The sequence below is a fragment of the Octopus bimaculoides genome, chromosome 6 (assembly GCF_046866305.1).
Source record: "Octopus bimaculoides isolate indiv1 chromosome 6, ASM4686630v1, whole genome shotgun sequence".
In the NCBI taxonomy this organism is placed as follows: domain Eukaryota; kingdom Metazoa; phylum Mollusca; class Cephalopoda; order Octopoda; family Octopodidae; genus Octopus; species Octopus bimaculoides.
Window position 1 is genome coordinate 89,157,124 of NC_142933.1, and position 27,166 is coordinate 89,184,289.

Here is a 27,166-nt window from a genome sequence, read left to right on the forward strand (position 1 = left end):
AGTGTGACTGGTGCCATGAACTTGCTGCGACAGTCTGCCATGCCAAGCATTCAAGAGGACTTTGAAGGTATGGAGTTTTATTTCCAGCAAGATGGAAATTTTGCCAAGCAAGCAGCCATAGTAATGTAAAAGCCTATCATGATGTAATTTTGCCAAATGAGTAGATTAGATGAAGAAGTTTAGTAGAATACCCTCTACATTCACTGGAACTCACCACTTGACTTATTGTATGGGAATACTTAAAGTTTACTGTACAAAGCCAGCAAAAATCAACAAATTGAAAACAACCATTGAATGAGTATTATTCTTTTACTTGTTTCAGTCATTTACTGCAGCCATGCTGGAGCACTGCCTTTAGCCAAACAAATCAACCCCAGGACTTATTCTTTGTAAGCCTAGTACTTATTCTGACAGTCTCTTTTGCCGAGCCGCTATCGGTTGTCAAGCAATAGTGGGGGGACAAACACAGACACACAAACATATATATATATATATATATATATATATATATATATATATATTTATATATATATATATATACACGCACACACACACACACAACAGGCTTCTTTCAGTTTCTGTCTACCAAATCCATTCACAAAGCTTTGGTCAGCCCAAAGCTATAGTAGAAGACACTTGCCCAAGGTGCCATGCAGTGGGACTGAACCCAAAACCATGTGGTTGGAAAGCAAACTTCTTAGCATACAGGTGTTACCAAAAAAATTAAATTCTGCCTGTAGATTCCATTAAATTTTGAAACTGAAATGTATTATAATAAACACTGAATTTACAATCATTCAATATGAAAAGTGCAATTGCATCTCCAAGATTAGCCTTAGGGCTCATGATACATATATACATACATGTATTTAAAGAACCAGAATGATGGGTGATTAGCAGTTGTCAAGAAGACCCATCCATCTCTGTAAGACATTTTGGAAAAACAATGTTTATACGAGTGCATAACTGTGTCCTCTCACTCAATTTCCTCCTCAAGATGTCCCAACTACTTATCATATTTCTGACAGCAGTATTCTGCTCCTGTAATTAAATGCGAGTAAAGCTGCCAACTTCATCACCTCATCCCTGATACTACTTATCTTCCTCACTACCTGGAACTGTTTCACCTGATACCCATATGTCATTCTTAATACTGTCCACTCTGCCCACATTTTACATCAATTATCCTCCTAAGCCATCAAATTATTTTCTTGCACCACTATGTTTCTCCCTATCTCCATTCACTTGTGCCTCCTTGCCTATCTCTCCCCATCACACTCTTACAACCCATGCAACCATATATCTCTCTCTCATCCTCCCCCTGTCTCCTGTATCATTATTGCTATTTTGCTGTGCTTCACACCTACCTCTTTCAGCAGTAAACATTGGGACATGATGCAGACTTCAGATCCATCAGATCCTGCTAAACCATCAACCCATGCTGGCATGGAACAGAGAAGATAAATGATGATGGTGGGTAGTCATGTAGCTCTTTTTCAGCAAGAAACCTACTTCCTCACCCCTTCTTGAGAAACCATGGTGGAGCCCTCTGGACTTAAAACCTGGTGGAGCCCTCTGGCCTGTCTGTTCTTCTTGAACCATCCAACCCATGCCAGCATGGAAAAAAGAAGTGATGATGATGATATATAGAGATAAAACCCAAGCCCACAGTGTAATAAATTTAAGCCTGTATCCACACAGGCATGCCTGCACCACACACATTTATATATAATATACATGCTACCTGAGCTTCAATGGGTTTTAGGTCACATTTATATTTTCACTTTACAAATAATTCAAAAGCGGATAATATTTGGCAAGCTGATTTAACCGTTTGATATTACATGGATATATAAAACAGCCTATCTAACAACTCTTGTGTCAAAAAACTTTACCTATTGCTACAAATTATAAAACTGACCATGCAAGACATGTTTTACAAGAAAATGTATACTGTCATAAAACTTTAAACTTTGATCAGGTGTATTCAAATACATTGTTAAACTTTAACAATCTTCACTGAATAGAGAACTTTACTGAAAAACCTTATAAAATTAATCAGTTAAGATAATCTTTTAATAAGAAAATATGTATTCTCTTAATACTTTAAACTTTGATCAACAGTAGGTTATTGAATCAGAACCATTTAAGGCAATAAACCAATGAAATAGATAACACTTAGTTTACTCAAATAACTTACATTAAGTATTAGATTTACTGATAAGGTGTTTAATCTGCAGAATTGTGCATGCATGTTGAATCCTAATAGGTATTGGAAATAGTATGTATCTTTCTAAGTTTTTCAAGGTGTTTCTCAACCTGGAAAAAAAAAATCACATGTGTTCCTAATTTGAGAAACCATTAGAGCTTATACAGTTAAAGTAGTTTCTATGATTGGACTTCACTTCAAATAAAATCTTTAGATAAGACGTATACAGGACATAAATCTTAAACATCACGTGCTAGAAACAACTGATAGCAAGGGCAAAGAGAAATGACAGGTGTTTGACCAACTTCTTACTTTGGAACATAACCAAAATTGAAAGGTAAAGTTGAAATGGTAAGCTGTTGAAAATGTAGTTTCACCTCCTCTACACGCTAAACTTTAAATTGTTCAATATTGTACTACACTATCATTTACTAAGATTCTTTAGTTTAAACCTTACTGCAATGATCACTGTAACTTTCCAACAGCCAGGATTGATAAGGTACCAGTAATATGCTGAAATTAGTCATCAATGCCTACAGCACTGTTAAGCTTCTAAATAGGTCTCTGATAATATTTACATTTTTCTTTTTACAATAATTCAAAATACATAAATATACATGCCTTCAGTGATTCTTCAACAACCCATGGTCAGAGAATTTTTACTCACTACTGCAAATTATAAATATCAATTATACTTTAATTAGTATTTCTACAATCTAATAATTAATTTCATTGGCTACCACCCAAAACTAGTGACAATTATCAGAAACTTTACTTTTAGGAAAAATTTACTGGTACTAAAGTTATCGATTCTCAAAATTAACACTACTAATTCAAACACTTTAGAAATAAGATATTTCATAAACAAATACATCTGAACATTGAAATTTGTTTTAGTACAGATGTGGAGTGGAATGGATTAGAAAGTTTTACAGATCAGCTTTGTTTCTGATCTCATGCCACCACTCCTATGAGACAATCTTCTCATTTTGAGTTCATCTACTTCTAAAGTTTACTGTGGTCTAATTCTGCCTCCCCAGCCAACTGTTTCACTGCCATACGATATCAAACTTTATACAAATCCTCATCTAAATGTACTTTACATAAAGAAACAAAAGAAATCTTCAGCTACTAACAAAGATAATAGTTCCTTTCTAATGTTAATTACACCAGCTAGATGGCAAGAACTAACGTGGGTAGGGTGTCTTAAGCAGCCATTGACTGTTTATGCTAGTTACCTCAGAACATCTGGTATACCTAAAACTTAAGCTATCTGTTAATCTAAATAGATTCTCTATATCTTCGTGTACCTCATGTTTATAGTGACTATACAATACTGAGTTGCTACCTGCCCACTTAAAATACAAGCATAAAGATACTTCTAAGATGACACCACTTACCTCTACACTTTTGAAATTCTGCATTTATTTAGCAGATATTGCAATAAGAGATTAGCTGTTAGCATATGAATGTACCCAGGGTCGACTAATTTTGAACTGTTTCAAGACTCCTTTAAAGACTGAAATGAAGAAACGAATGCTCAAGACAGATAGATGGAAGGACCCATGTTCCTTCTAATCCTACTTTTCACATCCTAAGAGATTGGTCCGGACAGCTTTTGTGGGCTAGCCATTCCTTTACCTCAAGATTGCACTGCAAAACATGGCCACATGCACATGCATAAGCATTTCTCTCGGTTCACAAATAAATGAAAGTTCAGAAATTTAAAAGAAATCAATACACTGTTCTTTTATATTGACTGTTATAGACATTTCTAGATAAACTTTTTCTTAATATATTTTGATAAAAATCTTAATAAATGGTAAAAGAAAGTAAAAATACAAAGAATCTAATTTAAGTTCTTTTTAATGCTTATTGAATTTATCCTACTAATTACCTATTTAAAACATTCATGAGACAGAAAATAGTTGAAAATAAGTAACCTTTAAGTAAATCAATTCAGCTTACAAAACAAACAAAATTATAAATTGAAGACAGTGAAACAAAATGTATAAAAACAGAGAATGCAAGATTATGTGGGTAGGTTATTGACTGAGCAGAGGGTAAGCCCCTCCCCCTCCATCTGCAAGCCGTGACTGTGACCCAGTTTTGATTCCCAGTTGTAGCTATCTCACTTCATTTACCTCATCATTGTTCTCGTTACATTTCACTTCTTTAAAATTAAGCGAACAAATAACCCATTGACAAAAAATCCTATTTTTGAAGACCAAGCATTTACGTTCGCTCACTCATGACCATGTATATAATTTTGCCTTACAAGAGACCGTTCACCGGGGTCGAGAGGTTTTGTTTAAGTTAGTAGAATAGATACATGAATTGGTTGGTATGACAAAACTCTAGGTAATAAACTCGGTGTAGTACTCCTATGTAAAGCAGGAGTGGTAGCAGTACAAAGTATACAATATCCTGGCAATATTCCATTTCAAGCATGGCTCTCAGACAGGTACACAGTTAGCTTGCTATTCAGACAAGGAGATATTGAAAAAGTGATTCACATGCCAACGAAAGGTTAAGAGTTACATCACATGAAATATTATTGAACCAAATCAAGTGAAAAGAGTGGAGGGGGGGGGGAGTGAGAAACCACCAACACAAGTTGCACAAGACAAAAAGAGCATTTAACCTTGATGCTACATATTTTGCATTATAAATAACTTCCTGGACATTCCACTCAATTCCGCTACCGGGAATAGTCCGGATTTTTTTGTTAATGCTAAAATACCTTAAGTGTTACAAGTTTCCTTACGGAAGGAATATACGCGTTTTGGGTGGGCGGTTTATAAACGAAAGTCATCTCTCCTACTTTTAAATTCAATTCCTCTAACAACTAAAATTGTATGAGAAATTGAGAAAGGAAACTCTAAAGACAAAAGAGAAAAATGAATAGATGTTATCAAATCGAAAAGATGATGTGTGGCTCGTGTTTTACAACGAGCAATAGACCTTCAAAAAAAGGATCGAATTTTGTTCAAATATCGTCAAAGAATGAAGCGAGGGAGGAGAGAATGTGATAAAATGAATAGACAAGAATGTTCATAGAGGCATCGAATTAGCGGCATGATAATAAACAGGAAAAGCAGTCAGGCTTAATAAAAAGGAGAGAAAAAAAAGGGGAAAATTTCTCAATGAACAAGGAACAAATTAAGCTATATCAGAATTAGTTTAATAATTATCGTTATCGTTTTAGAAAAGAAAAAAAATGCACACATCTAATACTGACATGTACATACTACTACTTATTGATACGCACCCCACACACACATACACACCAATAATACAGATTACACACCCTATTTTTCTATGAAAGAAATAAAAGAAAACAACAAAACTAGAGAGAAGATTCGCTGAGAGAATGTAGAAGGGAAGGGAAAGGCGGATTTTGGCATACCAGATGACTAACATTAGTTTCTGTCTGCTGTTCTATCAGCAGAATTAGCGGCCCCCATAGAGAGAAGAAGAGAAAAACATCAGTAGAGAAAACTGAAAGAAGGAAAGGGTATAACCTAGTGTCAACATGAATTCAAACCGTTTTATCCTATCTTATATAATAAATATTAATAAACTTTATTATTTTTTTTTAAGTATTGAAATATACAAAAGGAGCGTGAACAGCCTGGGTTTGTCAACTAAAATACATATCTGACACTTGTGTGAGCACCAAGAATACCACCATCATTCCAACATGACAATTCTCCTTTTGTACAGTTTCGTTTTCTCCTGTATCTTCTCCCACTTCTGATTTACCAGACAAAGAGTTTGAAGTAGTAAATGGTATTGCCGTTTTCGACGACATCTGAAGACATATTCATGTGATGAATTCATTTTTTTTTTTTTTTTTTTACAATGCTTCCAACTTCGAGAAATAGACAAGTGTATAACAAAACTTGATTCAAACTAAAATATATAAGCTTTTATAAACTAAATTAAAAGGTGATAAAAGAATAAATTATGTGAATTCTGATTAACTTAGAGGTCTTAATATATGAATATATATAATTTTCAAAAGCCGGCTTTTTTATTATCTTCCTCATTCAACAGTGACTAATATCAATACAACCTTTCTTAGAAATACATGCTTACTTACAGATTATATATATATATATATATATATATATATATATATATAACATGCATATACATACGCCTTAGTAGTAGTATATAAATATTTGTTTAATAATGAAACAAAAAAAGAAAGATTTTTTTCCCTAAAAAGGCAAAAACAAATATATAAAAGAAAAATGTGAAAGAAGTATAAAAAAAAAAGGAAGCCCACACTATTTTACTGGCAAATGAAATGATCTAACTCTCTCTCCAACTAAGAATGAACGAAACTATTCAAATAGCACTCATCTTACATCTACGTCTGGTGACAGGAGAGAGATAGAGGAAGATAGAAAGAAAAGATTTCTCTATTTCCCCCTATCTTTCTATATTACTCTAGCAGAATCCACTGAGGAAGAATTGCCGGTCTTTTTACTGCTACCCAAAAAAGGTGTGGGGAAAAAAAAAAACAGCTTGCCGTCTTTAGCAGGCTAAGTAGAAAGAACCCGGGGAGAGGAGTTCTAGAGAGAGAGAAAGAACTAGACTGATGCCAAAGATAAAAGTTTAACATTATGTAGAATCTGTTGATATTGTTTCGTTTCTTCCTATCCTTGAGAAAGGCATGAATGAAACAAAACGATCCATAGTTTTCATTCCCCGTCTCTGCAATAAAAAGGAGGCATTATGATGCCTTTTTGAGTGAACGGGTTCCATTAAAATCAACTCGATACGGTTATTAATTATTCAGTGTTCCATATAAAAATCAAAATTATATTTCTAAAACTTATATATCCATACATGTGTGTATGTATTTATATAGATAGATAACTTGCGTGTGTATATGTGCATACATGAGATATATATATATATATATATATATATATATATATATATACATACACATATATATTATACATATATACGTTATAAGGGGAGGAGATACACTTGTGTAGGTATATATACACACACATACATATATATATATATAAATACATACATGTACATATATATGCACATATATAAATACACACACATATATATATGAACATTACAAGAAACATATGTAGTTGCTTAAATGTCAGTTTAACCCGATTGAAGAACAAGAGGATAGAAGATGAAAAACATTCGAAGCAGCAGCAGCAATTGTTTCACCCTAAGTCAGCCTTCATCAAAGGCATTCCAACCATGACCATTTCGTCTTTTATTTCAAACCTTTATATATAACAAGGACTATATTGAAACGTCTCTTATTTTTAAATGGCAGGGTGTGATTTTAAGGAGAATCGACTGCTACTTCTAACAGGTCAAACGACCATATAAGGTCCTTCCCCCGCCCTCGTTAAAGAGGTAGACGAAATATGTGTGCGGCTTTTTCAAAATCTCTGCATAGTACAATGCTAACCCTAGACAATTCTTGCTTAAGTAGGACTTGTGATCAAAGCATTTTAGCCATGATCAACCCCTCTTTTATTCAGGCACATCATGTATTCTAATACTACGTTATCCAATGTAGACTTAGATTATATTCTTGTCTAAGATGGCAGGGTGGAATTTAAAGGAAATTTAGAATCTAATTCTTGTAGGTCGAAAGATCACGTAGAGGTTCCCTTGTTCGGGTAATTAATATATATATATATATATATATATATATATATATATATATATATATATACTTTATATATATATATATATATTAGTCTATGTAGTAGTAGACGTAGTAATAGCATGTGTAACGCAATGTGCAATATTTGTAGTGCAGTGCGTGTGTGTGCAGAATGCAGTGCTACCGGCGAGTTCTGTGAGTAATGTTGCTAAGAAGCGCCAACGTAGCGAGACCATATTATAATACACCAAACTAACAGAGCACCATGTCATTTATTCACACTCACACCATTCGTGTGTTGAAGCCTACACACCACCAGTAAAATCTGAAGAAACTGGCAATGTTCTCTGTCGGCAAATTGTAATACAGATAGTTGGAACGATTAAATAATTTTGATGCCATGAAGAAGACGAGAAGTTCTAACGTTTAGAGCAGAAGAACCCTTCGTCACTGCCGGTTTATGTTCACTAAGACATATCGGATTAATAAACCCTTAACATATCAATTTGACAAGTATTCGCTGAACAGTTTTTTTTATTTATCATATATCAATTTTTATAAGGCAATGAACTGTACAGTTTATTACAATCATAGGTAGCAGAGAGATAAAAACTAGTAGCGATAAGTATATAAGTCAAAACAACAACTTTCCCACCTTGGAAATCTACACCAATTCAAAGTAGACCCAAATAATCCAAAGAGTCAAGAGATCCCTTAAAAAGGAATTACAGATTGTATGTAGCCAAGAATAAATTTCCCCACTCTTCCCCCCGCATGACTCAAACTATTCAGAAAACTGTAAGGCTGCTATAATAAAAGTTGTAGTCATGATCTTTTTCGCTTCAGTTACTTTTATTGAAACTCCCACCAGATCTTTTCTATTTGGTTTTCTACCAAGTGAAACACAGAAAATTCAGACGAGGAAAACGAATATCATTAATTAATCAATCAATTATCTACACCCTGCCCCTTTAAGAGGAAAAAAAAAACCTTTAAAAAAACCCTACCCACGCATAGCAGAAAGAAACTTACCTTGTCTAAGCATTTTAACTCCTCTGTAGGATAGACGGGCTTCGAACACCTTCCACAACGTTTATTCATTTTGCTTCCCCAATTGTCTCTTTCAATAAGATTCTGAATGGGTTTGTGTTTTGTTTTAGGTTGCTAGTCGTGTTTGTTTTTAAGTAAGTGTTGCTCCCGTTGCGTGGTGCCCTCCGAAAGGTAACAATACAAATAAATGCAAGCTTCGCTCTACACACAACTATATCAAGCAGTAGTAGTAGTATTAAGTAGTGTAATAAAGCAAGCAGTAGATATGTTGTACTGCTGCTGTTGTTTTAGCGCTAGTATTATTAGTAGATAGCGCAACTGACTCAACACAACACTCATGTAACGCTACATTTCATTGGTTAGATCCACATTCTCTACTAATTCATTTCGACCACCGCCTTCACATTACAAATCATAACAAATAAATAAAAATACTTCTTTTTTTACAATTATTCTCATTAAATTTATCAGCTTAAAATATTTTATCTGTGTTTCTTTTTTAGAATCTCGTTTTTTTTTTTTATATTCTGAATAAAACAGTGTGTGAAATATTTTTTTTTTTAAATAGTTATGCTACTAAGAGTTTCGATGTGAAAATCTGACACGCTGAGCGTGCTTTCTGACCTTATATGGTAATTGTAAACATATTCATTATTTATATATTATTCAAAGCGGAAATGTTTCTAATACATTTAATAAAATATTTTAGGAATATTAATAATGAAACTAGTCTTTTATTTTACAGTTTTAGTTATTCGAAATAATTCAAGTTTTGAATCGGTGAAGTATCTTCTTCCGGTGACATTTTATTTTCTGCGCTTGCGTTTAATCCATCTTCCTTTTCCTGTTTAAAAATGTCTAAGAGAGGTACGTGTTAAATTTCCTTTAATTATAATCTTTATAAATCGTTATTTTGTATTGATCCTTTTATTTTGAAATATGTTTAGCTTATTAATTTGTTGTATCAATGAAATATTACATTGATTATTAATCCGATTTTTACTGTTAAAATAAATAAGTTTAAATTTTCCGTTCGTGATACGTGCACGAGGTCTTTGGTTATATTTACCAATTTAAGTCAACTAGATCAACCGAATACTTCGGGTTTTTTTACATCTAGTTAATCGCATGAAATTCTGAATTAAAATTGTTAACGTTCAGAATGTGTGCAATTAATAACTATTGAAATGTCTCACGTAGAGATAAAACTCTGTTCGTTTTGAGGTATCTTGTTACCTAAGTATGTTAATACATTGAGGAAACCTGTTTAAGTCATCATTTAAAATTACTGAAAAAACACCCATACTTCTAAATCAACTGCTATCTATTATAGATGCGAGTTTTACTCTTAAATTATATATACACGTGAGCATGTACATTTATAATGATATGCATGTGTACAATATACAATGGAATCCGATGTGTCTGATCATGTGAAAACTCCCAGTTGCTCCCCTGGTTAATGAAATATTTGTGATCAGTTGAGCGGTTTCTACTTGAGGAAACTAATAGATTTTTATGGGTTTGGTAGAGCTTTTGAATGGTATAATTTTATCTTGAAGGTAGTGTTTTCATTCTCAAAGGAAATTATTTTCCGCATCTCCATGTGTTGCTGCGTATTCAACCTAAGCTTTAAAATCTTGCTTCAACTTTGTTCCGCACACGATTTTTTTTTTTTTTACATTTGTTTTTTTAAACTCTGTATTCATTTTTAACTTAGTAACCGGTTTATTTATTGATTTATTCCTTAAAGGACGTGGTGGTACAGCCGGAGGCAAATTTAAAATCTCTCTTGCTCTTCCTGTCGGAGCAGTCATTAACTGCGCTGACAATACCGGTAAGTTTCAGTTTTTGTTGAACCAATTTGCAACTATAATTTGATTACTCCGTTCACGCCACAGAACAGAAACTGTTCACGAATGCATAAGCACAAGGCTGGCAATTTTGAGACGATGGGAAAGTAGATTACATCTACCTCAGTTCTCAACTTTTGTTTATATTGTGGACCCCATCAGAATGAATGACAAGACGGTCAACTTCGGCGGCATTTGAACTCTACGTTCTGAGTTTAAATGCTGTCGGCATATTTTATACTTTGGGGGTCGGTCAAGATGTAAGTCTATGTAACAGGCCTACTGTCTTCCCTTGAAATTGCCATCCTTGTGTCAAAATTTGAAACAATAGTAAAACTAATCGATGTTGCGGAAAAGTAATGGAAGAATTAATTTTCCTGGCATACCCGATATAAATGATTGTCGTTTTGTTGGTAATTAATGTAAGGGGTGGGCGTGCTTCATGTTGATATGTGGGGAGATATCAATTTCATTGATAAACTTTTGTTTTGTCTGTTTATTTGCAGGAGCAAAGAACCTTTATGTAATAGCTGTAAGTGGAATTAAAGGACGTTTAAATAGATTACCTGCTGCAGGATGTGGGGACATGTTGGTAGCCACAGTAAAAAAAGGCAAACCAGAGTTACGGAAAAAGGGTAGGTTTTGTATTCTCTTGACTAAATTGTGTTCTTTTTTTTTTTCTTTCTCTCTCTCTCTCGTCCTACAACAAGTAGTATAGTTTTATACTTCCGAAATAGTATTAGCTCCTTCCTGGTTCATATGGACTCATAGAGCTAATTTCCATGGTGTGTATATTTCCCCCTGGACGCGACGCCAATGGGCCGCAGCATTACTCATTTTTGACACCTAAGTGGACAATGGCAATGTGAAGTGAATTATTTTGCTCAACACAACATGCCATCCAGTCTGTGAATCAAAACCCACTAAGCCAAGTGCTTGACATTGGTTAGTCTTGCTTCTTGCATGGGTTGGATAAACTCCAATAACATTTAAGATCAGAACTTATAACTAGTTCTCTGGTGTGGTTGAAGTCCAGCTTTGAATCCATTGCTTATATCTTTATTTGAACATTGCATGTTTAATTGCATTCTACTCACCTTATACCTTGAGAAATCACCCATTTTTGCAGCTCCTACTGATCATATTCGTTTTCTACTAAATGTAATTGCGGTTGCTCTGCAGCAAAAGCCTGTATACCCCCTCGTCTTACTACTTACAGTGGCATGAAAAAAGCAACCAGTATATGTTGTTGTGTGGTTGGCTTTAAAGAGGGCATCTAGCCATAAAAAACCATGCCAAAGAAAGATGCAGCATGAAGTGTGGCTATTGAATGTTTGTTTTATAGGGGCAGTGGAAAATAGCTCATGAATTAATGTAATTTAATGGTGGAGAGTATTGTATTGCCGCTGTAAGAATGTACATGATAATATTGTTCTTATCAATTTTGATTTCAGTAATGCCAGCTGTGGTGATTCGGCAACGGAAACCACTACGGAGAAAAGATGGTGTTTTTATATACTTTGAAGACAATGCTGGTGTTATTGTCAACAATAAAGGGGAAATGAAAGGTAACTTCCTTGTTGCTTCATATTATCTCTGTTAGAATTTTGTATTAAGTGTTAATATACAATTTCTTTCTTTAAATGTTTCTTCAATCACCTGGTTCATATGTTAGACAAAGTGTCATTAAACACAGTTTTTTTTTTCTTCCCCCACCCCTCTTTGATTTTCAGAGTAAAGTGTTTTTGGAAGTTTGGTTTACTTGTTGTTTATGTTCCGTTCTAAAGTTACCCACTCTCTGCTTTGATAAACTGGTTTGGGCAACGGTTTATTGGTGGTGGTTTTTTGCTTGAATTATGAAAGGGTGACTGCCTCTAAAATGTGTAGCACAGGCTTAGTTTAAATTTTTATTTGAAAAGATTTCTATCCTCTTAGTATGAGGCACCATAACAAGGTTTTTGCCATGAAAATGACAAGGATGTAATTATATTGGTAAAATCAGGCTGGTGATTTTGTTTAAATAGAGTGTAGGCAAAGTAACTTGCTTGGCTGGGTGTACAATATTATCATTGTTACAAAATTCCTAGAACTTACTGGCAAGAATGCTAATTCTGGTACATCATGACCAGTTTTACTAGTCCCTATATTTGTAACTAGCTACTGACCCTAAATGGGAAGATCTGCAAACAGATCCTTGACTTATTTTGGGTTAGGATTGTTTTGGAGAATTTGTTGCAATTGCTTCCTCCAGAGTTAATATTCATTGCAAAAAATCACATAAATTAATTGCTGGACTTTGTAATTTCGATTATTCCCTCAATTTATTTCCAGGTTATAAAAATTGTTATCATACAGAAAATCACTTAAGAATATCGCCAAAAACGATCGCAGTAATGAAAACTTGAGAATCCAAAATTTCAGGATTGCAGGTTTAGATTTGGCCCAGAATGTTTTAAATTTACTCATAGAGTTGACCTTTAGATTATAAAAATTGTTATGGTACAAAAAACAATTGAAATAATGAAATCTTGCGAATCCAAAATTACTGGATTTGGCCTAGAATGTTTTTAGTTTACTCACAGAGTCAACCTGATTCGAAAATGGTATGATATGTTGGGCTACAGCCTGTGGGAGTAAAGTTGAAAAGGTGTGATGCTGTCATTCACGTTATTATATCAGACTATAAATGGTTGGCCTACGATGCTGAGGACATCTCGTTTGTTTGATTATGTTACTTGTAATATTAAATTACTTAGGTTAATGTTTTCTTTTCTTTTTCAGGATCAGCCATCACAGGACCAGTCGCTAAAGAATGTGCAGATTTATGGCCCCGTATTGCTTCAAATGCTAGTTCAATTGCTTAAAGACACTGTAATAAATATTTTAAATTGATATTTGTGTGTGTGGTTTTTTTTATATAAATATTGGGTTATGCTGAATATGTTCTTCACAGTGATGAATGGAATTCTTGGATTTTGACTCTTGTAAAATGGCTGGTTTGATACTGTATTGGTGAAGATGAAACACATACCAGGGATGTGTGCTAAGTGTAGAATACAAATTGTGTTTCGACTGTTTTATTAAGTATTCTTAGCTACCTCTGTCAGTTGATACTCTGCACATTGTTTTATTATGAATGGATCAAGTCGAAATTATGATAGTCTCATTGGGAAGAAGTATTCTTTGCAAGGAATACATTGTTTGCAATAAATTGAAATAGAAACGAGTAAATGAGATATTGTGCATGTGGTCTGAAAAATTGTCAAATTAAGGTAAAGGAATGCTTTTGTTTGGATACAAGGCAAAATTAGTTTTGTTTCTTACAAGTTACCAAATAATATACTGGTTAAACATACTAGTCTAACGTTTAACTGGTTTATTGAACACTTTTTTTTTCAATCCGTTCCTTTCCTTTGCATTGAACCATTAAGCTATTAATGAAGTTTGGGCTGGTGTATTAACTTACTATTGAATAACAGTAAAAATATACAAAGCTAATTCCTATTCAAGGTTTGTGCATTTAACTCCTGCAATGCCATTAAGTTAACACTACAGATTTTGATCACTATTGCAAAGATATTGAAATGAAATACTCAACCAAATGAGCCAGTGACAGAATTTGAAGATGGAGAAGTCAGAAATGATTTGTCTCTTCTAATAGTGCAATAATTTGGGTTGTAATACCAGCTTGAAATATAATCAATTTGTGTAAATAATGTATGGTAGGTGATATATAGATGAAGATAAGAACTTTGAAACCACATCAATGTAGTAAAAGGTTTAACCATTGGTCATATTTTACAATGTTACAAGGTTGGAAATTGAATTACCTGATAATTTTATTCATATAAGAGGTAGGGGTCCAAAGTGCTGGTAAGATTTTGATCATGAGAACATTTCATTGGTTACAATCGATTTTAAGACATGATGGAGCAAAATTTGTTTTGCTAGGTAATTTGCGACTGATAAGTGTCAACTTTTCTAATTCCTTTAGCATTAAGAATATCAAATGTAATATTTATTCACATTGTTTTGAATTAAACCTGCATTATCTTCTAGGCAAACAATCAAAATGGTTTGATAGTTTATTTTTAGAATGACGTGAAAAGCACTAATGGAGTGGTTGGCGTTAGGAAGGGCATCCAGCTGTAGAAACTTTGCTAGATCAGATTGGAACCCATTACAGCCTTCTGGCTTGCCAGTCCTCGGTCAAACTATCCAACCCATGCCAGCATAGAAGGTGGACGTTAAGCAATGATGATTATAGGGAAAGGTGTGAGAGGCCAGTTTGAGCATAAGACAGGTACAATAATTAGGCTAGTTTAAATGCTAAGGGGTTAAGGACCACATTGTGCAGAGCAACTTATAAATCAAAATACTCTTCATCTCTGAAAGTAAGATATAGATATAGAACACTCCATGTCAAGGGAATATTAGGGTATACAATGTGTTATACAGTATATTGCACTGAGGCCTGATTTGAAGTATGTAAAGTTCATAATCGAAAAATCTCTAATATGATACTTATAGAGCAGTACTTTTTTAACCTGTATTGCAAAGTCTAAAAGTTAATAGTTTAACTGAATTTTCTCCACATCTGAAGATTAAAAATGTTGAATAAGGACATCTAGCCATACAAATTATATTGATAATATAAAAAGATAGATCACTGATCTGCCTAAGAGGGTGGTAACTCTAAATAAGATCTTTGACCATGAGAAACCAGCCAACTAATGAAAGAATGAATATAAAAATGACACCATCTGGTGTCTACTTTTCCCTACTTGCATGGATCAGTTGGAATTTATGGCAGATTTTCTACAGCTGGATGCCATTCCTCTGTTGCTAACCATCACCTGTTTCCAAGCAAGATATTTTCTTATAGCTAGACATGATTTTCATGAAAGCCTGGAAATGAACAACCTCCACTTGTATGATGATGATGCTCATTTACAATCTTCCCATATTGTCTAGATGAGGATACATGCACATATATATATATATGAGGCATCTTTTAATTTCCATCTATAATATCCAGTCACAAGGATTTGGACAATGCTGCAAAATTAGGCTGATGGAAGCTCAGCTCCAGTGGCAGGATGTTGTAACTAAGTCCAAAACCATCTGACATTTTATTAACTGTGTCGATTTTTCAGCCCTTTTTTTCAATTTTACCCCAAGAAATCACCTTACAGCCTTCATGCATCACATACTCATAGGAACAGTTTACTGGTGTCTGGAAAGTATATTCCCCCTGGACAGGACACCAGTCTATAACAAGATTACTCATTTTTGTCAGATGAGTGAAAAAATGTTAAACGAAGTGTTTTATATAGCCTTCCTAAATTAAAACAAAACTTATATTAGTAGTTCTGAGAGTTTCTACCAACTTATAGCAATATTCCTTTCCAAAATGTCTACACATTTGCTACCCGATTCTACACTCGTATAGATGGCATTCATCTCTGAACCTCTTACTCCAGTGTAAGCTGGAAGATAACTTGCTAACTACACTAGTAATGCATTGGGTCAACTGATGGCATATTATTCCCACCATCTTATTCATGTGTAATACAAATTACATTTAATGTCTCTGACTTCCAGTATCACTTCTTGCTTCGCTGGATGTGTAATGTCAGTGTACAGACATAGCAGTGAGTGCCCTGGACTTAAGAAGCATCAGATGCGGTGTGCAAAAGAAAGACCCAAGACATTGGACGAGGTGGTGAAGTATGACCTTTGAACAATGGGTGTCACAGAGGCAATGAGAAGTGACTGAGACCTTTGGAGATATGCTGTGTTTAAGACCCAGCAAGCCAATTGAGGTTGTAGCTGTGGGTGATACCAATGTTGCATAACAGGCCCGTTTAAAAATACCCCTTCATCAGGCAATATGCTGAGCTTTGAGACCTGTTGAGCAGGCCGACACCACTACCACCTGAATGGCATGTAACAAGCTCCATTCAAGCGTGACCAATGCTATTGTTGCCTAACTGGTTCCTGTGCTAGCAGCATGTAAAAAGTACCATTCAAGCATGTGACTGGCATTTAAAAATTGCCCACTACTATCAGAATGGTTGGCATTAGGAAGGGCTTCCAGCTGTAGAAACCTTATCAAACCCATACTAGCATGGAAAGCAGACGTTAAACGATAATGAAGTCAATGAAAATGTCTCACATTATCAAAACTGCATCATGACAAAGAAATATTCAGTCTTTATCACTAGCTGACACTACGAGTGTAGCACGAAGATACATATCCAAGAGGCCCAACTGACGGTTTCTCCACTAACACTACCGACATCTATCAAGCTTCTAGCATTGCTACAGTGGCCTACAAGCTCACCCGTCACTTTTCAAACTGTTCTCCAAAGTGTACAAACCCGAAATTACTTCCACAACTTTGAACTACAAATGTTTAAACAGAATATCGACCACATCAATCTGGGAAGGTCTACAAAGGCCATGAAGCCGATTCTCATGTAATACTAATACAATTGACACACTTTCAAGTAGTGACACCTACAAAGGATTCTGTAACACCAGACACAGTTGTCGTAGACATAGAAACTAGTTTTAAACTCTTTTATGTTGGCATGGGTTAGAAAGAATTCAAGGTAGGTTTTCTATAGCCAGATTGCCCTTCTTGGCACCAACTCTCACCTGTCTTCAAAGTAGTAATTCCCCATCGCCAGACCTGTTTGTTACAGACGATCAGAAAGGAATATCACTTATATTGAAGTGTTACACATGGACAACCGTCATGTGACATCAAGACAAGGAGCCTCCACGCACAGGCTTCTTAACAACACAACAATTCATATAGCTTTCAAGATAAGAAACTGCAATGTCACAGAAATATCTAATGCACTTGTATCTCCACTATCACTGTGGTTTGTTAGATTTATTAAGTTAAGAAGAAAAAAACAAACAAACAAAAAAAAAACACCAGAAGTATTCAGAGCAACTTATTACATATATAACTTTATTGCTTTACAACTGTTTTGGGCTTAGATTTGAGTTTGAGCTTTCTATCAGCCTTCTGCTTCTTTTTAAGCTTTTTAAATTCTTGAGAAACAATTCTATTTCTCTGAAAAAAGAAGTGTTTTTCGATTAATTAAATGGAATAAATTTGACAAATATAAAAATACATAGTATTTATTCTAAGAAACAAAACAGTGAAACATGAGAAATTTGAAGCACTAACATTTGGCCCGTAGCCAAGACTAAAGAAAGAAGTGTATAAAATAATTATCTTACCGCTTGCTTAGCCCGCATCAATTTGAATCGGTCAAAATCTGTCATCTTTGCTCGCTACAAAAGAGAAAGAAAAGGACATGACCCTAGATTTCACTTCTTCATATGGAAGTTACCAGATTTCTAAATGACTTAATAACCATGCATCATATATAACTAATGATTAACCCTTTCGTTACCAACCAGGCTGAAACTAGCTATGGCTCTGTAGTACAAGTGTCTTGCTTTCATAAATTTAGAATTAAAATCTTCCACCAAACCTCAGTCACAATTTATGTTCCTAACACTACCTTAATAATAACTAAGTTATTTTACTAAATTCTTTGTTATATTTAAAATAATTGAAAGAAGCCCAGAGCATCTCAAAATAAATATAGTAATGAAAGGGTTAAAGTAAAATGAAAAAAAACTGGCTAATTTGAAAGATACAAGATTAAATGCATCCTAGCAATAACTGTTTATAGAGAAAGAGAGGGATAAAAACCAATGTTACAGCAACATGATTTTCAAAAAGCCTATCCAAATGCTGGTTGCCATCATTGAGGATCATTTCTGGGAAATGCACAATTTCAAGACAGCATCCATATAAAGGAGCCAGATTTTCAAAACCTGTAATTTCAAGACTATCAGTATTTCACTCTCCATTAAAGATATTTCAAATGTTATATGACTTCACTAATAAGATTACTCAGGTTTGAAGATTGTCTTCACATTGGTTCAGACGGCACTTCCAAGTTTCATCATGTTCTAATTAGTTTTAAATCACATTAACAAATATTCAAAATATTTTTAACAGAACCACTTCTATTTCACTACATGTGTCAGCAGCTCTCTGTAAACATTTGGTGCAAAATTATAGACATTCATGTTCTAAAGTTTAACACTAAATTACTATAAGGAAAGCTTTGATAGTAGTTATGAAGCAATGGAGATCAAGAAAGGATGGAATGTAATACTTATGGTGCAAGAGTATTGAAGTATTAATTAGAAATGAAGGAAATACAAACTGGTACAAGGGAAGAACCAAGAACATTGTCCTTTCCAACACTGAAAATGTCCAAATTAAAATTTGAACGTTTATGAAGATTTAACTAGGAAGTGGTGAAAATTGTAAAAATGATACTGTAGAAACACCAGCAACATTATTTCATTTATGAGGTAAATGTACATACTGGCTTTTTAAATCTTTTTTTGTTAAACATACCATATAGACAAAAGTAATCTAGTTTCTAGCAGAATAACAGGATCCATAATTTCATTGCCAATGCAAAGTTTTACCCAACAATGTGTACCAGATATTACTGGAATTTGATGTCTCAATTTAACATATTTCAATATCAAAGCTGAACAGATTGGTACCAGCCAAAGTCAAGAACTACAAGGAAGAGACAAAACTATCTTCATAATGAGTACATCAAACATTTACAAATCTGTGCAATATTACTTAGTTACATTTTTGCTGTCAACAACAGTAATCAAGTCATAGCTATAAAAATAAAAACAAAACACACCAAATTGCTAAGAGTATTGCTTTCATTCTATCCTCTTCAAACTATTAACCAAAGATACCGTATAGACTCAGATTTGAAAGCGTCTTCCTGAGAGTTCAGACGGCACTTCCATGTCTCATCATGTTCTAACGAAATTTATTTATGCTACACACATAAATGCAGGGAGCACAATTAATATTAAATAGCCTTTAAGAACTGACCAAATATCTTTCAAGCAACTGTGAAGTCATGCAAGTAAATGCTAACTACCAATTACAGCATAGTAATTGCATCTCATTTCAACTTCATCTCTAATGTAATTTCTCATCCTCTACATTGTTCGTATGCCTTGCTCATTATTTTTGCCACCCAGATATTTTCCTTCACCCTTCATTCCCCACATATTAGCCACACCCTACTCCTGATCTGCAATCCATATCACCTATTTGTTGATTTTGCTCTGGAATCCCCATCACTACCACCTTACCTTTCCCCTGATAGTTAACTACCTATCAGAAAGAAAAAAAAAACACAACTTGGATAATGGTCTTGACACACTATTCTAAAATAGCTAGGTACCATCTACCCCACCCGACATATATAGGTAGGACAATTTTTTCTCTGTATACACCAAATTAGATACTCAGAGATGAAGGTTTGTCTTCTTATGAATTCAGACGGCACTTCCATTTCTCATCACGCTCTAATTGGGTTTGTGTGTAACAGATGTAGGCGTGGTTAAGTGACCACAGATTGTTTTGTAACCATGTAGCTTCCTTTCTAAATATCTTGAAGGGTTGAGATTATATGTTGATAAACCAAAAATACATGCCCGACACTAGATTTAAATCGCTGCACAAGGGAGAAAACTCTAGACTCACTAGTTACTTGAGTAAAGATATATTTTAATGATCTTTGTTAACACTTTCCAAAATTATAACTAATTTCTTAAAATTGGTTTAAATTACTGTGAAATTTAATCAGTAAATGTAAAAATTACATATTAATTCGCTAAATGACATGAAACACCCACCAAATTATACCTTTCTGATGGTGATTTGTGCCAATTATTATACCCCTAAAATTACTTATCAGATATTTCTAGTCTTCAGTGTCAAAATTAATGATATCAGTAAAGAAAATTGTCTTCTCTATCAATCAGACCACTTCCGTATTTTTAACATCATGTTCAATAATTTTGAAACATTGAAGACACTTTTAAATTACAGGAAATCATAGTCAAGCCATATAACAATGTAAACAAAATTATTTGTAGGTTTTTACCATAATATAATTTAATGGCTAATCCATACATATTATAAGCAATGAGTGCTATTGTCCTTTTCCTTCATTAATTATTGTTTAACCATCAGCAACTTGCATGTGCTGGACTGTCAGAAATTTTACCCAGGCTTTACAATGTGCAGCAGATATTACTGGAGCATCATGTCTCAGCTAATCTAACATTTCAATATCAAAGCTGAACAGATTGGTACCAACCAAAGTCAAGAACTACAACAAAGAGGGGACTAATAAAACCATCTTCATAATGAGTATCTCAAACAGCTACAAATCTGTGCAATATTTAGTTATATTTTTGTTGTTATAGCTATAAAAATTAACATTTTTTTTTTTAAACCACCAAAACACTAAAAGTAGTTTTCATTTAATCCTCTTCAAGCTATTAACCAAAGATGCCATATAGACTCAGATTTGAAAGCGTCTTCCTGAGAGTTCAGACGGCACTTCCAGGTCTCATCATGTTCTAACAAAATTTATCTGCTACACACATAAATGCAGAGAGCACAATTAACATTAAATAAGCCTTTAAGAACTGACCAAATATCCTCCAAGCAACTGTGAAGTCATGCAAGTAAATGCTAACCACCAATTACAGCATAGTGATTGCATCTCATTTCAACTTCATCCCTAACATAATTCCTCATCCTCTACACTGTTCGTAAGCCTTGCTCATAATATTTGCCATCCAGATATTTTCCTTCAAGCCACACCTCACTTTTGTACTCTCCCCTCTCACCCTTATTAACCTGCAATCTATATCATCTATTTGTTGATTTTGCTCTGGAACCCCATCACTACCATCTTACCTTTCCCCCTTATATTTAGCTTCCTACCAGAAAGGAAAAACTGATAATGGTCTTGACACAATTCTAAGATATAATAGCGCGTAATCCCCCCCCCCCTACTGGACATATATAGGTAGGAAAATTTCCTTCTGTATACACCAAATTGGACACTCAGAGATGAAGGTTTGTCCTCTTATAAATTCAGACGGCACTTCCATTTCTCATCACGTTCTAATTGGGTTTGTGTTTGTGTATAATTGATGCAGGTGTAGCTAACAACATACGTTTCATAACCATGTAGCTTTGTCTCTTATTCCATTCTTTTCTAAATATCTGGAAGCTAACAAAGGGTGGGAGTTATAGGCCAAAAATGAAATTTCAATGTCTGACACTAGATTTACTGATTACTTGTGTAAAAATCTATTATTTTAATGAAAACCACCTTTATAAACACTTTGCAGAATTGTAACCAAAATTGGTTTAAATTACTGTGAAATTTAGTCAGTAAATGTAAAAGTTACATATTAATTCACTAAATGACATGAAACACCCCATCAAATTATACGTTTCTGATAGCGATTATTAGACTAGAAATGTTTCATGAAAAAATTTCTTCCTTACAGATATCCCCACTATTTATCTTTAAAATATTTTTTATAATCATCAATACCTAAGATGCAAAATCTTTTTGACATTTCTCCCATTGCTTGTGCCAATTATTATACCATTAAAATTACTTATCAGATATTTCTAGTCTTCAGTGTCAAAATTAATGATATCAGTAAAGAAAATTGTCTTCCTTATCAATCAGACCACTTCCGTATTTTTAACATCATGTTCAATAATTTTGAAACTTTGAAGACTTAGATTACATGAAATTACATTTCAGCCAAATAACATTTTGAACATACATGCAGAAGGATTGAATCCTGTGGATTGATCTTTTTAACACCAACTCATTTCTTGGTCACTTCTAGCTCTATATAGCTAACCCACTCAAATTTAAAGGTTCCCAAGAAAGGAACACCAGAGAACAATTCTTGTTTATCTGTTCTGAATGCAATGAATTCACAATATAAAAAAGAAAACACAAACCTTTTCTCTTGCCATAATCTTTTGAGCCCATTTCGTCAGAGACCATTTACCAGTTATGTCAGCAGCATCCCAAGCTCTTTTCACTTCAATGGTTCTTGCAGAGTGCCTGATCTTGATGACAAATCTTGTCAGATGTACACTATTGAAATTGATAGCTTTTCTTAAGACACCACTGCATGGTCCATCAATCAAAGCCTATAATTATGAAACATGGTTAGATAGAAAATTTTTAAAAAAAAGTTTTCTTTTTATATGTTTTACTAGCTTCAATTCTTAGACTGCAGTTATACTGGGACACCACCTTCAAGAGTTCTAGTCAATCACATCAACCCCAGTACTTATTGCAGTCTGGTATTTTATCAATCATTTTTTGATAAGCCACTAAGTCAAAGGACATATAAAAACACAGGAACATACAAGTCTGATAGATTTTCTTTCTCCATCAAATCTCATTCACAATATATTTAACTCAAGGATATAATGGAAGACAGATACCTAAGATGCCAAGCATATATTAGGATGGTACTTAAACTTGACAAATATTAAGGATGATATACACAAAATATTCAAAGGTCTGTGTTGTCTCTGTGAAATCCAGCCCCTAGTTTCTCAAATCTCAACATCACTCCCAACCAATGTAAATTTTTATTTCTTTATAACACTATGCGGTAGAGATGGACTATATGTAATCTGAACCTTTCCCCCCCCTTATTTATTAATTTTTTTAACGGAATCCCACGTTTTAGGCTATGGAGATTCCGATTCTGAAAAAAAAAAATTTTGAAAAATTTCAATCCCCCCCCCCCCCCACCAAGCAGGCTATTTACATGCTAGAAATAACAGCCAAATCTCACAAAACTAGCGTTAGGGTTAGGTTTACCCTGTGGATTTATATAAAAACCGGGGGGGGGGGGGGGGGGGGGGGCGAAATTTTGAAAAATTTCTTTCAGAATCGGAATCTCCATAGCCTAAAACGTGGGATTCCGTAAAAAAAATAAATAAAACATGGGGGGAAAGGTTCAAATTACATATAGTCCATCTGGACCACACTATGCAATTATTGGGGTATACATATGTTTATGCACATATCTGTATGTGTCCATATACAAACCACTCCACTCTCATAAGTTGATAAGGAAAGTTTTTCACTAGATATTAATATCTTGCATAAACTGTATTCCAGTTTACTAATTGAAAAGAATAAATCAAACGCATTTTGCACATTCATCCTTTCAGCTATGTTTAACTCAGTTCACGATTTCATATTTACAAAATGTCATGGTTTCTTAAATGAAAATAGGAAACAAACCAGTATATATAAATTACTGTATAAAACACGACACTGTCAAAACATTATCTTTGATAGAGTGTTAGCGCTAATATATCGATAAACTATATTAAACTATCAGATAATTTGCTATATTTTGTAGCCTTCAGTTTCAAAACTAATGATATCAGTAATGAAAATTGTCATCTCTATCAATCAGACCACTTCCGTATTTTAACATCATGTTCAATAATTTTGAAACTGCAGGAAAACCAATTTTCAGACTACAAAAAGAACATTACAACCTGGTATTTTAAAAACATTGAGTGTACCTCCAGAAAAAGTTTTAACTTACTCTGTTTTGGTCAATAACGTCGATAATGACGCACAATTTCCCAGAATCTACACCTTTAACGATGTAGGCCACACGACCCACCTCCACGAATTTCCGATTGAACACCTATAGAATTAAAAAAAAAAACGATGCACGTGTGATTTATATTTTCAAACATATATATAGCAAGCAATGCAGTATTCTTAAAAATTAGAATCCATAATTAATAACATTTTTCTGACGAGGGCTCGGTCTTTCAGGATAAAAGCATTTCGTATTAACCTTTTACACTATAATTTCATCACTTCTGATCTTAGATCGTAACTGGTTTTTTTAATCCTGGATGCGTGAATTATTTACGTTCTAGGATGCATCCGAATTTGTTGTTGACACTCCGACATCGAGGGTTCCAGTTGATCCGATCAACGGAACAGCCTGCTCATGAAATTAACGTGCAAGTGGCTGAGCACTTCACAGACACGTGTACCCTTAACGTAGTTCTTGGGGATATTCAGCCTGACACAGTGTGACAAGGCTGATCCTTTGAATTACAGGCACAACAGAAAACAGGAAGTAAGAGAGAAAGTTGTGATGAAAGAGTACAGCAGGGTTCGCCGCCATTCCGTCGGAGCTTTAGGTGTTTTCACTCAATAAACACTCACAACGTCCGGTCTGGGAATCGAAACCGCGATCCTATGACCACGAGTCCGCTGCCCTAACCACGCATCCGAACTTAAGAACTAGTTAATTAGTGTCGGCAGATTTGGATCCTCATAGATGAGGGAAAGGGTTCAGAAGGGAGTCGTTTGAATATATTTTTACCGAAGCATGCCACATAATCGGCTGTTTTTTTTTTTTATATATTTTTCAAGAATCTACACATTTTCAGGATTTTCAGCTGTAAATAAAAATTTAACCACCTAAAAAGATGCACGTATAGCCCCACCCCATCCCCAAGAAATTATCAATAAAACTCATTTCATTTGTTCCAAAATACTCTCGATAAATTACAAATGCAGACCGAGAGGCGATGCTTAAATTCATAAAGATAATTTTTTTTGGTTTGCCATTAAAAAATTTAGAATATACAATTAAGCAACAACTTTATATGACTTTAAAAAAAAAAAGCCTTTCACTTGATTGTTAAGCGAGTGTGGTGGGTGAAAAGTTGATAACACGTGGATGATGATATAGAGCTGAAGGTTTTAAAATAGGATTTTCACATATAAAGGATATCTTTTTTTAAACATCGATTTTAAACAAATATTCATGACTTTGGAGAACCATCATATTTACTAATTAGAAATCGTGTGAGAGACAAAAAAGATAATAATTATTAAAAGAGAAACGTGGTTAGGATGATTACATTTAGGAAAGATTTCTATCACGCCATGTTGAAAAACGATGGGAATAAATTTCACAATTTAAACGATTTCACAAGATTAAAACTAAAGTTTATATAACAGAATAACGTTCTAAGTTCCCCCAGTTAAAGCCAAAAGAGAAATAAATTTAATTTAGAAATGAAATACCATTTTTTACAGCAGATTTTAGCGACAGAATAATTTTACATTCCTTACCATGGCGTTACCGCTGCGCGTAAAGGATGTAGCACTTAGCGCATGCTCATTACTTCAATTTCAAAACGAGACTAGACTTAAGGATAAAGTTTTCCTTGCATGGTTAATAGAGAACAACAAAAAGTTTCTCATACATTGAGGTAGGGGGGTGGGTTGTATCCCCATATTATTTCTTTTTTTTTTTCATGTATGAACTTAGCTACTATTTCTGCTATTAATGACAGTTCGACAACATGAATATAAAATGCATAAATAATTTTATCACAAGCAGGCTGTGATGCACCCCATTTGCAGGATAATAAACCACTGCACAAAATTTATTTGTTTGATTAAAATAATCTACTTTTTTTTCTTGTTTTATTTTTTTTGCAGAGAGGAAGTTCTTTTTTGTTTCCAAAACATGGGAATGTATATTTGTTATTGGTTGAGGTGCAGGAGTGGTTGTCTGGTAAGAAGTTTACTTCCCAACCACATGGTTCCAGGTTCAGTCCCACTGTGTGGCAGGTTGGACTAGTGTTTTCTACTATAGGCTTGACTGGATTTGGTAAACGGAAACAGAAAGAAGCTGTTCATATATATATATGTATGTGTGTGTGGCTGTTTGTGTCCTTCACCCCTGTTTGAAAACTGTTGCTGGTGTGTTTATGTTCCTGTAACATAGCAGTTCGGCAAAAGAAATCAATGGAATAAGTACCAAACTTAAAAAATAAAAGTACTGAGGTCAATCTATTCGACTAATATTCTTCAAGGCGGTGCCCCAGCATAGCCGCAGTCTAATACTTGAAACAAGTTAAAGAGTAAACGAAGAATCAATGAAATAAAGAACTTCCATGTTTCTCCTGCCAATGGTTGATTGAAGAGTTTTGTTTAAAAATAATGGTTGATAGACCATGTATATATTGAAGATCATTTGCACAAAGGATGGATAGGGGTGGGAGATTTTTTAAATATAGCTTTGTTAAATAGAAAAATAAAATGAAGATGAAGATGGTAAGGGAAGGTTTTTATGTTTCCTAAAGTGAAACAATTAAATATAATTCTTTATTGGAGCCTGATGCAATCCTCTGGCTTGCCAGCTCTTATTGAACCATCCTACCAATGCCAGCATGGAAAATGGACTTTAAAGTGTGTGTGTGTAATATATATTATGATTCCATGTAGTTGTAGTGATAACTTCTAATATATGAGGTGGTTTCAAAAAGTTCCCAGGCTAGTTATGTTTTAATAAAAAAATTACTTATTTGCCTAAGATTTAACATCATCTCCTTCAAAAGAGTAA

The 27,166-nt window shown here is 34.2% G+C and overlaps 3 protein-coding genes across 20 annotated transcripts in view; 1 reads left to right on the forward strand and 2 right to left on the reverse strand.

Moving 5' to 3' along the window:
- LOC106869356 (LIM and SH3 domain protein F42H10.3) overlaps nucleotides 1–9,173 on the reverse strand; it is a 156,804-nt gene extending 147,631 nt beyond the window's left edge. For all 17 annotated transcript variants that reach the window (XM_089354227.1, XM_089354229.1, XM_089354220.1 and 14 more), the window contains exon 1: nucleotides 8,907–9,173. In XM_089354227.1, the coding sequence (XP_089210353.1) occupies nucleotides 8,907–8,975 (69 nt within the window). In that variant the 5' untranslated portion in view covers nucleotides 8,976–9,173. The remainder of the gene's footprint in view (nucleotides 1–8,906) is intronic.
- Nucleotides 9,174–9,669: 496 nt separating this feature from the next.
- LOC106869357 (large ribosomal subunit protein uL14) lies at nucleotides 9,670–13,669 on the forward strand. The gene is made up of 5 exons (XM_014915078.3): nucleotides 9,670–9,791; nucleotides 10,678–10,761; nucleotides 11,284–11,412; nucleotides 12,232–12,345; nucleotides 13,559–13,669. Exons 1-5 carry the CDS (start codon nucleotides 9,779–9,781, stop codon nucleotides 13,639–13,641), a joined length of 423 nt encoding a protein of 140 aa, XP_014770564.1. The 5' UTR covers nucleotides 9,670–9,778; the 3' UTR covers nucleotides 13,642–13,669.
- Nucleotides 13,670–17,734: 4,065 nt separating this feature from the next.
- On the reverse strand, nucleotides 17,735–26,026 carry LOC106869355 (large ribosomal subunit protein eL14). 2 transcript variants are annotated; one of them, XM_014915074.3, is made up of 5 exons: nucleotides 25,888–26,026; nucleotides 24,329–24,433; nucleotides 22,707–22,901; nucleotides 18,038–18,091; nucleotides 17,735–17,867 (listed from the first exon to the last, which is right to left on the reverse strand). In XM_014915074.3, the coding sequence occupies exons 1-5, from the start codon at nucleotides 25,888–25,890 to the stop codon at nucleotides 17,763–17,765; spliced, it is 462 nt and encodes a 153-aa protein (XP_014770560.1). In that variant the 5' UTR covers nucleotides 25,891–26,026; the 3' UTR covers nucleotides 17,735–17,762. The 2 variants fall into 2 exon arrangements, with proteins under 2 accessions (XP_014770560.1, XP_014770562.1); XM_014915076.3 differs by having other exon boundaries at nucleotides 25,840–25,950.
- Nucleotides 26,027–27,166: the final 1,140 nt, after the last annotated feature.

Excerpts from the sequence above, each read along its gene's own strand:
- LOC106869357 (XM_014915078.3), top strand. Across the intron at positions 10,762-11,283 it reads TAACTGCGCTGACAATACCG|GAGCAAAGAACCTTTATGTA; the intron begins GTAAGTTTCAGT and ends GTTTATTTGCAG. Across the intron at positions 11,413-12,231 it reads ACCAGAGTTACGGAAAAAGG|TAATGCCAGCTGTGGTGATT; the intron begins GTAGGTTTTGTA and ends TTTTGATTTCAG.
- LOC106869355 (XM_014915074.3), bottom strand. Across the intron at positions 18,092-22,706 it reads AGATTATGGCAAGAGAAAAG|CGAGCAAAGATGACAGATTT; the intron begins GTTTGTGTTTTC and ends TCTCTTTTGTAG. Across the intron at positions 17,868-18,037 it reads TGATGCGGGCTAAGCAAGCG|AGAAATAGAATTGTTTCTCA; the intron begins GTAAGATAATTA and ends TTCTTTTTTCAG.